The sequence below is a fragment of the Pogona vitticeps genome, chromosome 3 (assembly GCF_051106095.1).
Source record: "Pogona vitticeps strain Pit_001003342236 chromosome 3, PviZW2.1, whole genome shotgun sequence".
NCBI lineage: Eukaryota > Metazoa > Chordata > Lepidosauria > Squamata > Agamidae > Pogona > Pogona vitticeps.
In genome coordinates this window covers 231712854-231726267 of record NC_135785.1, presented here as the reverse complement: position 1 = coordinate 231726267, position 13414 = coordinate 231712854, and the positions used below count along the sequence as shown (strand labels likewise).

At 40.7% G+C, this 13414-nt stretch overlaps 1 protein-coding gene across 2 annotated transcripts in view; it reads right to left on the bottom strand.

Moving 5' to 3' along the window:
- BOC (BOC cell adhesion associated, oncogene regulated) overlaps nucleotides 1-13414 on the bottom strand; it is an 87534-nt gene that overhangs the window by 3680 nt on the left and 70440 nt on the right. For both annotated transcript variants that reach the window (XM_020784984.3, XM_020784985.3), the window contains exons 9-16: nucleotides 10999-11158; nucleotides 10038-10148; nucleotides 8942-9148; nucleotides 7884-8065; nucleotides 5050-5155; nucleotides 4531-4653; nucleotides 1256-1477; nucleotides 405-631 (exon numbers count right to left, since the gene is read on the bottom strand). In XM_020784984.3, the coding sequence (XP_020640643.3) occupies nucleotides 405-631; nucleotides 1256-1477; nucleotides 4531-4653; nucleotides 5050-5155; nucleotides 7884-8065; nucleotides 8942-9148; nucleotides 10038-10148; nucleotides 10999-11158 (1338 nt within the window). The remainder of the gene's footprint in view (nucleotides 1-404; nucleotides 632-1255; nucleotides 1478-4530; nucleotides 4654-5049; nucleotides 5156-7883; nucleotides 8066-8941; nucleotides 9149-10037; nucleotides 10149-10998; nucleotides 11159-13414) is intronic.

The window sequence follows — 13414 nt, the reverse complement described above, 5'->3', positions numbered from 1 at the left end:
TTTTCCTCTGGTACTACTTTTCAGAGACTAAAATGTTAAATTAGAACCATTATGGTAAAGCCTGCTAAAGCTAATCCCAACACACTAATACTGTACAAACAATTCATGATAGAAATTGAGGATTTTCGTCCTGTTCTTTGTTATTTATTTAAAGGCTCTATTTCTGTATGATCACTCAAAATCAATAGGCACACATTCTACAAGGTTCAGCACTGCTATACATATATAGATTGAAAAACAGTGTTATAGCAGAGCATTTTCTTTTGCCTTCTAAAACAAAACTGCTATAGAAGCATATCAGTGGAAAGTTAACTATGCAACCTTTCCTTGAGCCATTACGCAGAGTAAGGAGATATGAAAAGTAAAAAAGCCACCATTTGATGATGTTCTTAAAAAGTTTGTACCTGATGAACTTCATCTGGATTGTAACCATGTGCCTTTGCACTAGGATATGCAATTGTGTTTGAGGGGAAATGGCCACTGGCACCCTGGTGTGTGGGTAGATGTACACCATTTGCATAACGCAGCCCATTTGCTTGATGAGTGGAGACCCCTCGCAGTGGCACCATGGTGTATTGGCAAGATGACACAAGCAGTCCTGCTCCAGGAAAGCCAAGATCAATGGTCTGCTCTGAAATGACAAAAGGGCAGAGTAGGCAGATTAGAGTAAGAACACAGGCCTAGGAACACTGATTCTAGCATAAATGGCTCATAACATATTGGCCAGAAATCTAGCACTGATATATGTCAGTGTAATAGTGGTGAAAGGCCACAAATTAATTAGTCAAGGCTCAGTTAGCTAGCAGAAATATCATTAATTCGCCACTGTGATTTATACAGTTTGACTGATGTTGGCCAGAATCTAATTACACAAGCATAACTTTAAACAAATCCATCTGGAAAGGGTGGCAGAACAAGGGCCCAAAACAGGGAAAGTACAGAATATCTTTGGCTCCTACAAGTGGACTTTTTAGACCACTAAGTGTAATTCAATTCAGACACTTTAATGCACATCCAATAATATATGAAAGACAGGTCTTCGGGTTATATGTTTGCAAAGTCATTGTATATTGAATCATTTCACACCTTTTTTTTCTGGAATGATGCTGGAAAAAGGGAATAACATGAACTTAGTGGGTCTCCCTCACCGTGGCCCAGAACTTTCAACCGAAGTGCAATCTGAAATCTGCACAGGCATCCTTCCTCGCTCTTTTTTCAACAGTTATAACTAGCTTTTCTCTTATTAGTCACTTACTCTGCTTAGACCAAGCCCGCCAAAGGCAAAATGGGATGAAAGCCACAATGATAAGAACGATGGAACCCAGCACCACTCCTACAATCAAGTACGGTAGATCGCTGGAGCGGGCCACCATGGCTCCTGCCCCTAAGATATTATGGCCACTGTTCAGTGGTGGATGCTGTATTGTAGATACAGTAGATGGCTGGAGACGACCAGGCAGTCCTGCAGATTTGCGAGCTTCAGGATGAAAAAAAAGAGTAACTATTATGATCTGTACAAGTTGACTTTTAAATGTCTCTCTGCCTAACACCTCTATCTTACCTTCTCTTTCCCTTGATGCGCTTCTATATTTCTCTGTTACATTGTTTAAAGCAGGGGTCCCCAACCTTTTTCATCTGGCTGGGTGTGGTACTTGTGCGTGTGTTCGTATGCATGTGCAAACAGTGGTGTGGCGCTTGCATGGGTGTGCTGGAGCACACACACATATGCAAATCAGCTGTGTGGAGGTGAGTACATGCAGGGGGGGAGGTCTGTCTCCATGGCCCGGCCCGGCTCAGGCCACGGACCGGCACCAGGCCGCAGACCAGGGGTTAGGGACTTCTGGTTTTAGGTATTAATTTCATAGGACTCACTCTGTTGCACATTCTCAGCTGAGTCCTGAATTTTGGGAACACTTTCTTTCTTTCTTTGTTTACATACATCCCGTAAATCATAGTCATAACACAATGCTTTAAGAACTTTGTAGTTTATCATTACGGTAGCTATTTCCCTGCAATTCTGTCCTTGTGATGAGTTCTGCATCTGCATAGTATCAGATTGCAGGGAAATACAGTAGTTGCTGTAATGCTAAACTACTTTTCTCATGTGTTGTGGACCCACTGAGAATTCCAAAGTCACCCATCCTCCATGGGGCCAACCTACTGACAAACGATGTATGTTACTTCTGCTTCTTGGCAAAATGTTTCACTGAAAAACAGGCTTTTTTTTGTCCCAATGTGTTACATTGGCTGAAACAAAAACTACTCTAATGGCAAGACACATTAGACTGGTTGTGATCATTTTTGTCCCAGATGGTTTTTGTCTCTTTAAAAAAACTTCGTAAATGGCAGAAAGTCAAGGATGTTGTTTACAACCCTTCAGATGACAATGCCACAGAATGGCTATATTGTACATTTAGTTCTGTGTGGATTCCACAGCAAAAATATGACTCTGGAGCACTGAAATGTTCCATCCTTGTGGGTGAGGATTAAAGTGTATGTCTATTCAGTCAATCAGGACATTCAACAACTTCTATGGGTGTGATGTACATCCTAATGAAAAATGCTATCTTCATGTTTTTAGTTCCAAATCTGAACATAACACAATATTTTCCTATACATTGTGCTGGTCACATAATATCCACTCTAACTGAACTACCCTTTTCTTAATCTCCAAATTATTAGCATTTGCCTATTTCATGTTGCAGTTTCTCTGTCAGCAAGCACGTGGTAGATCAACGTGGACTGTCTGTTGCCTTCAGGGCTGTTTGTTTGTTCCGTCGTTTAGTCGTGTCCGACTCTTTGTGACCCCATGGACCAGAGCACGCCAGGCCCTCCTATCTTCCACCTCCTCCCGGAGTTGTGTCAAATTCATGTTGGTTGCTTCGATGACACTGTCCAACCATCTCATCCTCGGTCGTCCCCTTCTCCTCTTGCCTTCACACTTTCCCAACATCAAAGTCTTTTCCAAGGAGTCTTCTCTTCTCATGAGATGGCCAAAGTACTGGAGCCTCAGCTTCAGGATCTGTCCCTCCAATGAGCACTCGGGGTTGATTTCCTTTAGAATTGATAGGTTTGTTCTCTTTGCAGTCCAGGGAACTCTCAAGAGTCTCCTCCAGCACCACAATTCAAAGGCATCAATTCTTCAGCGGTCAGCTTTCTTTATGGTCCAGCTCTCACTTCCATACAACACTACAGGAAAAACCATAGCTTTGACTATTCGGACTTTTGTCGGTAAGGTGATGTCTCTGCTTTTTAAGATGCTGTCAAGGTTTGTCATTGCTTTCCTCCCAAGAAGCAGGCGTCTTTTAATTTCGGGGCTGCTGTCTCCATCTGCAGTGATCATGGAGCCCAAGAAAGTAAAATCTGTCACTGCCTCCATATCTTCCCCTTCTATTTCCCAGGAGGTGATGGGACCAGTGGCCATGATCTTAGTTTTTTTTGATGTTGAGTTTCAGACCGTTTTTTGCACTCTCGTCTTTCACCCTCATTACAAGGTTCTTTAGTTCCTCCTCACTTTCCGCCATCAGAGTGGTATCATCTGCATATCGGAGGTTGTTGATATTTCTTCCTGCAATCTTAATTCCAGCTTGGGATTCCTCCAGTCCAGCCTTCTGCATGATGTATTCTGCATATAAGTTAAATAAGCAGGGTGACAATATACAGCCTTGTCGTACTCCTTTCCCAATTTTGAACCAATCCGTTGTTCCATATCCAGTTCTAACTGTTGCTTCCTGTCCCACATATAGGTTTCTCAGGAGATGGATAAGGTGGTCAGGCACGCCCATTTCTTTTAGGACTTGCCATAGTTTGCTGTGGTCCACACAGTCAAAGGCTTTTGTATAGTCAATGAAGCAGAAGTAGATGTTTTTCTGGAACTCTCTGGCTTTCTCCATAATCCAGCGCATGTTGGCAATTTGGTCTCGAGTTCCTCTGCCCCTTCGGAATCCCGCTTGTACTTCTGGGAGTTCTCGGTCCACATACTGCTGAAGCCTACCTTGTATGATTTTGAGCATAACCTTGCTGGCGTGTGAGATGAGTGCAATTGTCCGGTAGTTGGAGCATTCTTTGGCACTGCCCTTCTTTGGTATTGGGATGTAGACTGATCTTTTCCAGTCCTCTGGCCACTGTTGAGTTTTCCAAACTTGTTGGCATATTGAATGTAGCACCTTAACAGCATCATCCTTTAAGATTTTAAATAGTTCAACTGGATTTTAAATAGTTAACTGGATTTTAAATAGTTAAATAGATTTTAAATAGTTCACCAGGGCTGGGTGATATCTTTTCCCATGAATACTTTATATAGCTCTTGGCAAATAAGTTCTTATCACCAGAATGCTTCCGTTTTTTTTAGTAGATCCCTGCCATTTGCTCTCTTGATTTGTTTCACATTAATGAGAAATATAAACATCTATGGCAAGTATATTTCTAAATTTATACTGAATCCCTTCGCAAAGTATTTGTTGGTGCTACTCATTAATTATTGGGGGCAGAACCTCTGAGGCAACTCCAACTTCCTACTGCATTAGTTACCTTTTGTTTCACAGATCATCACATTACTGAATTCACTCTCTCCTCCCTCATTGAAACACTGCATTTTAATGTCATATGAAGTTTCTGGCTGTAGGTGGCTGATAGAATGCCAGTACCGGTCACCTGAATGGAAAGCAGCACACAAAATAGTCAATTTCAGGTTTCCTTATGATCTCATTCTAGAATCATAAATGGATCTCAGTATTATCCAAAAATTATATAATAAACCATGATTCAAAATGTATAGAAATGTTTATTACACATTGATCTGAAAAAAAATGGGAAAAGCCCATCAAATAATTGTTTTATTGCAGGCTGCAGTTTTATCATGACTCGCCAGAAATAATTGAATCTTGGCACCATTTAACCAAGGGACCCTTTTTTTCATGAACTCTCTTTGTTTTACTATATCCATATACTGTATACATATATGTGGGGGGGGGGAATGACATAGTAACATATTAGAAACATTTTGTGGCTATTAACAGCTGAGTTATAACCAGTTGATCATTTTTTTACCTTCTACCACATCCTTCTTGTAGTCACTGTCATTATCACTGTCAGTTGGTCGATAATAGATATAGAAGCCATGAATTGGTGTATTGTTATTGCTGGCTGGGATGTACTGCAGGGAGAAGTAAAAAAACTGAAATTAACAAAAGTGTACATGCTCATCAAAGCAATTCTCTTTTTATGGAATAGGTGTGAGACAGAGGTAGATAAACTTCAGGTTTGTGATTTTTTTTAAAAAAACCCTCAAGTGTCCGGGTGCAGCAACTAAATTCAAATGTGGAGAGTGGAATGAGATGGAGAGCAGTGACTTGGGGATCAGTCCAACTAGCTATTGCACTTGTGAGATGGGCATTGGGATGAAGTACAATCTATATTTGAAACACTACAAAACATGGACTAACACAAAACTTCAGAAGTAACCAGGAAACTGAGGCAGAGATACATAATAGCTGAAATCCTGTTATTTATTTCATTTATATCCCACTCATCTGATCAAATCGACCACTCTGAGTGGCTGTTACCTATTGTAGTAAGTTTCTTCTAGAGTACACCCATTGAATCAATGAAATTTATGGAGGAGTAAAAAGGTAAAGGTTCTCCTTGACAATTTGTCCAGTTATGTCCGACTCTAGGTGGCAGTGCTCATCAGCATTTCCAACCCACAGAGCTAGCGTTTATCCGCAGACAATCCTCCGTGGTCACGTGGCCAGCGTGACTAGATACGGAACACCATTTACCTTCCCACCGAGGTGGTACCTATTTATCTACTTGCATTTTTGCATTTTGCATGCTTTCAAACCGCTAGGTTGGCGAGAGCTGGGACAAGCGACGGGAGCTCACTCTGTCACATGGATTCAATCTTACAACTGCAGGTCTTTTGACTTTGCAGCACGAAGGCTTCTGCGCTTTAACCTGTAGCGCCACCATGTCCCTTTTTATGGAGGAGTAGACTCACCAAATCACCACTGATTCAATGGGCCTACTCTAGTGTGACTTACTGCATAAGGATTTCAACCAATGTTTACTACATGGCCAACCACTACTTACATTTTATCAGAAACGGTTGATGATCTACTACAAATCATCCAGATAAGCTACTTGTAAATTTCAGTTGCTCTTCTGACCACCCTGAACCTTTCTCAACAGGACCTAGTCATTCAATCAATCCTACTGTCTTCCTACCCAACTGTTTTTAGTATTTTCAGTTCAGTTCAACCTGTCTCATTTGCCAAAGGTTGCTGCCTGATCGTACAGCAGTACTGTAACCCTCATTAAGATGAATCTGATATCATGAATAAGTTATATGTCAACATTCACTTAATGGAGTCATTTAATGGACGCAAAATTGTCCTGCTTTGAATATGATAACCTGGGGTAGAAGTCTCATGGAAAAGGTTATCTTCAAATATAGAATTGTAATAACATAATGGGAAGAAGTTGAAGCAGGAATTCTTAGATCATTGGGGCAGTCACCTACAGTTTCTCACTGTCAACTCAGTATTCACTTTTATACCACATTTCAGAGAGGTCCAGAATAGTTTATACTTCTTGGTAGAATATCTTATGTATGGTGATTTCCCAGCCTGCTACTAGAGATTGTGTAATTGTGTCGTGCTAGGTCTTTAATCTGCAATTCCTGGGATCCTCGCATTTGCATAAAACCAAAAAGCAAGTGCTCTGTTGTTCAACAATGTCCCTCTAGGCACCTCTTATGTTTCTTAGCCCCCTTGAATGCATCTCGTCATTTGACTACTCACATCTTCTGCCTGCCTTCCTTCTTACCAAAACAAATGAACAAACTTTTTAAAAATGCACGTTTTCCAATACTTCATATTTTATGCCAGATAGGAAGAAGGTAATCTGGATTAACTCATGGATCTTTGAGTGATTTGCAGTAGGTTGACAATGATTCCTCACAACTATTTTCTGGGTTATAGCAGCAACAAAGCTTCAGATAACCAGAAGTAGAATTTTGTATGTAAAATACTTCCATTAATTTCAGTATTAAAAACAAATTCTTGGGCCCACCACTGTTTAATTTCACAATTTTTGCACTAGACTTCAGTTGTACAGTGGGGTCTTGACTTGAGAACTTAATCCGTATTGGAAGGCGGTTCTCAAGTCAAAAAGTTCTCAAGTCAAATCTGCATTTCCCATAGGAATGCATTGAAAACCATTTGATCCGTATCTGCTCTTTTCCGTCCATAGAAACTAATGGGAAGCTGCTATTCTGCCTTCGACCACTAGAGGGGGATATTTTGTTTCTTTTTTTCATAGGTCAAGAAAGGTTCAGGGAAGGCAGGGAAAATACAGTACCAGGCAGTCCGAAGACTGTCTCCCAATCCACTCTCTAAACGCTGGGAAGAGCGAGGAAGCAGACAGGCACCCTTTTCACTGGCCAACAGTTAACTGAAAGTTCAAATTTTGCACTTTCCCTGCCTCCCACGTGGGTTTTTTTCAGTTCTTAACTCAAATCTAAGTATGTAAGTCAAGTCAATATTTTCCTATGAGAGTGGTTCTTAAGTCAAAATGTTCTTAACTCAAGCCATTCTTAAGTCAAGACCCCACTATATAAGAACACTCCAGAGTTAGAGAACACTCAAATATCTAGAAGCACCCAGCATTGTTATGTAATGGGTTCAGAGGAGAAGCAAAGCAGCAGAAAAACCTAAGGGAAGATACCAAGAATTATAATTCAGAATTAGTAATATTCACCACAATGTTAACAACCATCATCCTGAAAAAAGCACTGAGCAATCTTGACTGGACAGTTTGCCGTTAATTAAAAAACAAAACAAAAATCCATGCTTTCTGCTTCCCAATCTTTCTATACTCCTTACCATCCACTTCAGCATAATGGTGGTCTCATTGATGGCATCAGTGAAGGTGATATATGGTCCTGCGACAGGACGTGCATATACCCTGTTGCTGTAGCCTGAAACCACATGTGGCTTAGATGCAGCACTTGGCTCACTCTCCCCCAGTATGTTCAATGCTCGCACCCGGAATTTGTAGGAGGTGCCTGGAATGTGGAATGGAAACACAACAGAGAAGAAAGGTGACCAGGGAAGTGACATCTGACCTTGGTAATACCCTTGTTAATCTCTTCCTGAAAACTGAGCCATGCCACATTAGCAGGTGTAAAAAGTCATACTGAAGAGCTGGCTTGACCTAAGAAAACAACAGCAATAAATAGCCTGATTTTGGCTGTTTGAGGACTGTGGCTCAGTCAATGGCTGGTTTTTAAGAGTTTCAGTTTTTTGGGCTCATTTTGACTGGTCAAGAGGTCATACCTGCATCTTAGTCTAGTTACATAAAAGAGGCTGAATGTCAAACTACACACTATATAGAAAGGTACCTCAATGCCTTTTTGAAAAATAAAACATGACAACTTGCTTCAGAGAAAGACATTTGGGAATGGAAAAATGGGAGTTGGGATAAAGCCGCCTTGTTCTTTTTCTTCCTGCAGTACCTACAAAAGTACATCTGTGAGATTCGAAACATGGAAAAAGGAGAGGCTACTGGGGATGATGAAAATGTGGAATAGAGAAACTGGGAGGCAGGGCAGTGACAAGCGTTCAGTTCTCTTTTCCCAACTCCCTATCCCAAACTAACTTTTTATGTGAAAAGAAACACCACACACAAGTGTTGCACATATTTGCATGCAATGTGTAATTTGGCATGTCAGAAAAAAAACACCTCTCAGTAGAATCATTGTCAGATGCAGGAAAATATCTACAGAGTTCCTCAGCTCTCTGGAAGATACGCATGAATTGGTAACTGGCTCTGAAATTATTCTTTCTCCTTTGCACAGATAATGTCACCAAATAGCATGAACCCATTACAAGAAATACAACTCCCCCCCCCCCCCATTTGCTAGGAAAAGAAGGCCTCCTACCTTTCTCTAGTCCTGTAATTTCCACAGAGAGACGGGAAGGGGGAATGTCACTTGTGGCTAGTCCCCAGTCCCCAGGCTTCTTCAGTTTCTTGTATTCCACTCGGAATGACTGAATGGGGAAACCCCCATTTCCACGAGGAATCCAAGTTACATAGACAGATGTCTCAGATGCCATAGAGATGGTAGGACGATCTGGGGCCTCTGGTGCTGTAAGGAATAAGAGAATTGTGTTTGCAGATTTAATATCAATCACCCAGATTCAAACTGGAAATGCTAAGCTGTGGCCAAACTTCCCTGCTACTGGGGATGCCATATCTCCTGTGGGGGTTTCAAGCCAATGCCCAGAAAATCATTGACTTCCTCAAAACTGAAACAAAGGTTGCATGATGTGCTCATGGAATGGCTATGGAGGATTTTTCCTGCATTTAAGCATGACCATGGACCACTGTGAGTCATAAGAAATCTAGGCTGGACAAACTTTGGAGCCCTAGTACTTTTACACAGTGCAGCTGTCACTATTTGAGACAAATACACATAGAGAGATAAAGATTTTCACTCTGAAAAGATGGTCTCATTTTTTTCCAATGGAAATTATCATTCCATAAATTTAAAGTCCTATTTTATTTTGTTTAAGTAGATGGGACCGATCAGTGATCTAATGCATCTGCTGACTCTGTACTGACTACAACTCTATACAGCACAAAGCCAATATTCCCTTTTTCTAGGAAAAAATATTCAGGAAAAATAAGTGTGCAATGTTTCATGAAATTAGCTCTTACTACTGGATGCATTTTAAAATGGATTTTCATTTTCAACACTGGTATTCTTTTTTCATTAGCCTAAGGTATTTGGCAGTTAATGGGCAGGCATTTGTCAGAAAAACAGTCATGTCACTAAGACTTTGAAAAGAAAGGTGACCCAGCAAGGACTGGAGAACAAAAGCAGCAATGAGCAATCTCTTTTTCTGTTGCTTGTTCAGCCCTCACTTTTTCTCAGTGGCATGGCAATCAAACCTTGTCCAGCTCCACTTTTCCACATTTATTATAGCTTCTCTACCCAGAAAACCTCTTCTGCTGCAAATGGGGTGAAGTCTTACGGGATAGGCGAGTACTGTCTGACTGGTTGCTGCTTCGTGGGCTAGTGCCTGGGTCATCCTTCTGAATCTGCTGCTCTTTACTGGCAACTATATCTGGTTTGGGTCGTCGTCCTAATGCAGATAAGAACAATTTGTAGAATCATATTAACAAAGATTATGAGGACCAATGATGTCTAGTGACAACAGCTCTGATGAACATACTTACCACTATTCTGTGGGAGCTAACATTCCAAGACCTCAAATAGATGCAGGATTTTAATATGTGTCTCATGCAATAAAGGAACACAATGCCAAGAGTAACCCAATGGGAATTCTGCTATCTCCACAATATTGTCCTTCAAATGACATTTTCAAGCTGATGGGCTACATCCCAGGGAGACATCCTATGTTTCAGTTACTGTATGCATGGCTTCAGAATGTTATATTAATTTTCTTGGAAATATATTTCCAAGTTCTCTATCACCTTATTCCTGCAGCCTAAGTCTTTGCATCTTTACTTAGAATCAGGGTGGGTTAATACTAAAGACTTGTTTGATAGCTTGGTGAGTTAGGTATCCAGCTACAGAGCCAAAGATTGGAAGTTCAATTCCTTATTGTGTCTCCCAGGAGAAAAAACTTGTCTATATAGCCTTAGGCAAGCTGCAAAGTCGCAGGACATCCCCAGAAGAAGAGAATGGTAAACCACTTCCAAATACTTTATACCTAAAAAAGACCCCTGGAAATGGTTGTCATAAATTGGAGCCAATTTGATGGCATGTGATTATTATTACTTAGAAATAAGGCATATTGCCTGTCAGGTAATGATTGCCATGTAAAAATGGAGTGCATAATAAACATTAGTAGAAAGGGAGCAAGGAAAGGAGACTTCTAAATGGCAAAATTCTTAGCATAAGGAGATAGCTAAAGCCAGACCTTATAAAGAGGTAAACTGCATACCTAAGGAAAGCACCGTAATGCTTACCAGTTCTGAAGGTCACCATTGCTGTTTGCCCCTCTCCAGCACAATTGTAGGCAGCCATTTCAACCTCATACAAACTTCCTGGATCCAATTTCATTAGTGTCAGATGATGTTGATTGGCAGGGACATCCTGGACTGTCCAGTTGTCAGAAGAATTCATTACCTGTTGAACAACAAGCTCAGTTTTTTTGCTGAAACAGTAACTATACTTAACCATGAGCTACTCAAGCAATTGCATATTTCTTACTTGTTTGCCTCTGCCTGCCTTTCTGTACTCTTCCTGTTACTTTTCCTCTGGTGAACTGCAAATTTAGATGACACTCAAATCTTACTAGTTTTAAGCTACTTTGCTTTATATGAACCTTTACACTCCCATGTTCTCATGAAACCGTTCATTAGAGACACAGAAGTGGAAAATATTGCTTTTTGTAAAAACCAAAAACAAATTGGTGCCAAATGAAAATTAGCAATTTCTCAGACCAGGAATAGTACGATGTGATAATCATAAAACACAGAGATTTGTAATCAAGAAGTAGAAAAACACAAAACAAACTCTGAGTGAATCCTCCTCACACTTCTAAGACTTTGGGCTCTCTTTAGGCACTGAAGTGCTATTCTGAGGACCCCAAGTAGGAAAAGCAAGTTTGGGAAAAATTACTGGCACTGATGGCTGGAGAAAACCTAAGCTGTCACTGAAAAAAAATCTTCAAACCATGCTATTATTGCAGCATGTAGACATTCCTGGTCATTGACTGTAATAAATACTTTCAGAGCTTGACACACACTGGCTGGAATTGTTACCTAGTACAGTAAGTTGCTCTAGAGTAGGCCCATTGAATCAGATATGGTGAGCTCTTTATAAGTCCCATTAATGCAAATGGGCCTACTCTAGTCCAACTTACCATACTAAACAACAGGATTTCAGCCACTGTGTTTGCCCATTTGTATGAAGCCACAGTTACTGTACTCCTTTACACATCTACTGCCATGGTGCATCCCTAAAGCCTCCTGAGTAAGAGGATCATGTATCCTGGCCTGTGCAGCCAGGAAGGATTTAGGAAGTGGCAATTCCTTTGCCACAGACCTCCCTGCCACCTTAGGATTGTGCTGTGAAAGGTAAATATAAATAACGTTAACTATAAAGGAAAATATAGAGGAAATAATATTCGGAAAACTATAAAAAATACAACAAAAGCATCAATAAGATTAAAACAGCATCTAAAGACTTGTGGAATAAAGAAATGCTTTTCACCTATGCCAAAAAACAACAAGACAGGCACAAGACAAATCTATCTGGGAAAGAGGTGCCACCACCAAGACGACACTCTTGGGAAGCAACCCACCTCATCTCAGATGGAGACGGGTACTTACAGAAACCCTTCACTAACTAAGTTGATGTAGAATCATAGAATAATGGAGTTGGAAGAAGCCTACAAGGCCATTGAGTCCAACCTCCTGCTCAATGCAGGAATCTAACTCAAAGTATGTCTGAAAGATGGTTGTCTAATTTTCTTTTGAATGCTTCTGGTGTTGGAGCTATTACCACCCCCAAAAGCAATTGGTTCCATTGTCATACTGGCTTCCTGTAGCTTGAGCCCATTATTATGTGTTCTGCAGTCTGGGATAATCAAGAACAGATCCTGTCCCTCCTCTGTATGACAATCTTTTAAGTATTTGAAAAGTGCTATCGTAATTCCCCTAAGTGTTCTTTTCTCAAAGCTAAAAATGCCCAGTTCTTTCAGTCTTTCCTCACAGGGCTTGGTTTCCAGTCCCCTGATCATCCTTGTTGCCCTCCTCTGAACTTCTTCCACTTTGTTGGCATCCCTCTTAAAATAAGTTCTATTTTTCTATTCTTAAAATAGCCGCCTAGAGTGGTTGAGTAGATCAGATAGGCAGCGTATAAATCAAATAAATAAAGTTGTCCAAAATCGAACACAATATTAGAGATGAGGCCTAACCAGTGCCAAATAGAGGGGGACTAGTACCTCACAGGATCTGGAGACTATATTGCTGCTATAGTCTAAAATAGAATTTGTTCTTTTTTCAATCATATTGCACTGTTGGCTCATATTCAGCTTGTGATCTACAACAATCCCATTTATTTATTTGTTTGTTTGTTTGTTTGTACCCCGCCCATTTAGACAACGTCTACTCTGGGCGGCTAACAATAAAAATAGAGTAAAAGCAGTCTAATATATCAAAACAACAATTTAACAACAACAACAATATCATTCAAGATGGAAAAATAGAAATCAAGTGGTGACATGAGGGAAGGCCTGCCTAAAGAGCCAGGTAGATCTCGAAGGGGAGACTGTTTCAAAGGTGAGGGGCCACTGCCGAGAAGGCCTGGTTTCTTGTTCTTTCTCTCCGGGCCTCCCTAGGTGTTAGGCCCCTCAGCCGCCCCTCCTGGCTAGAGCAA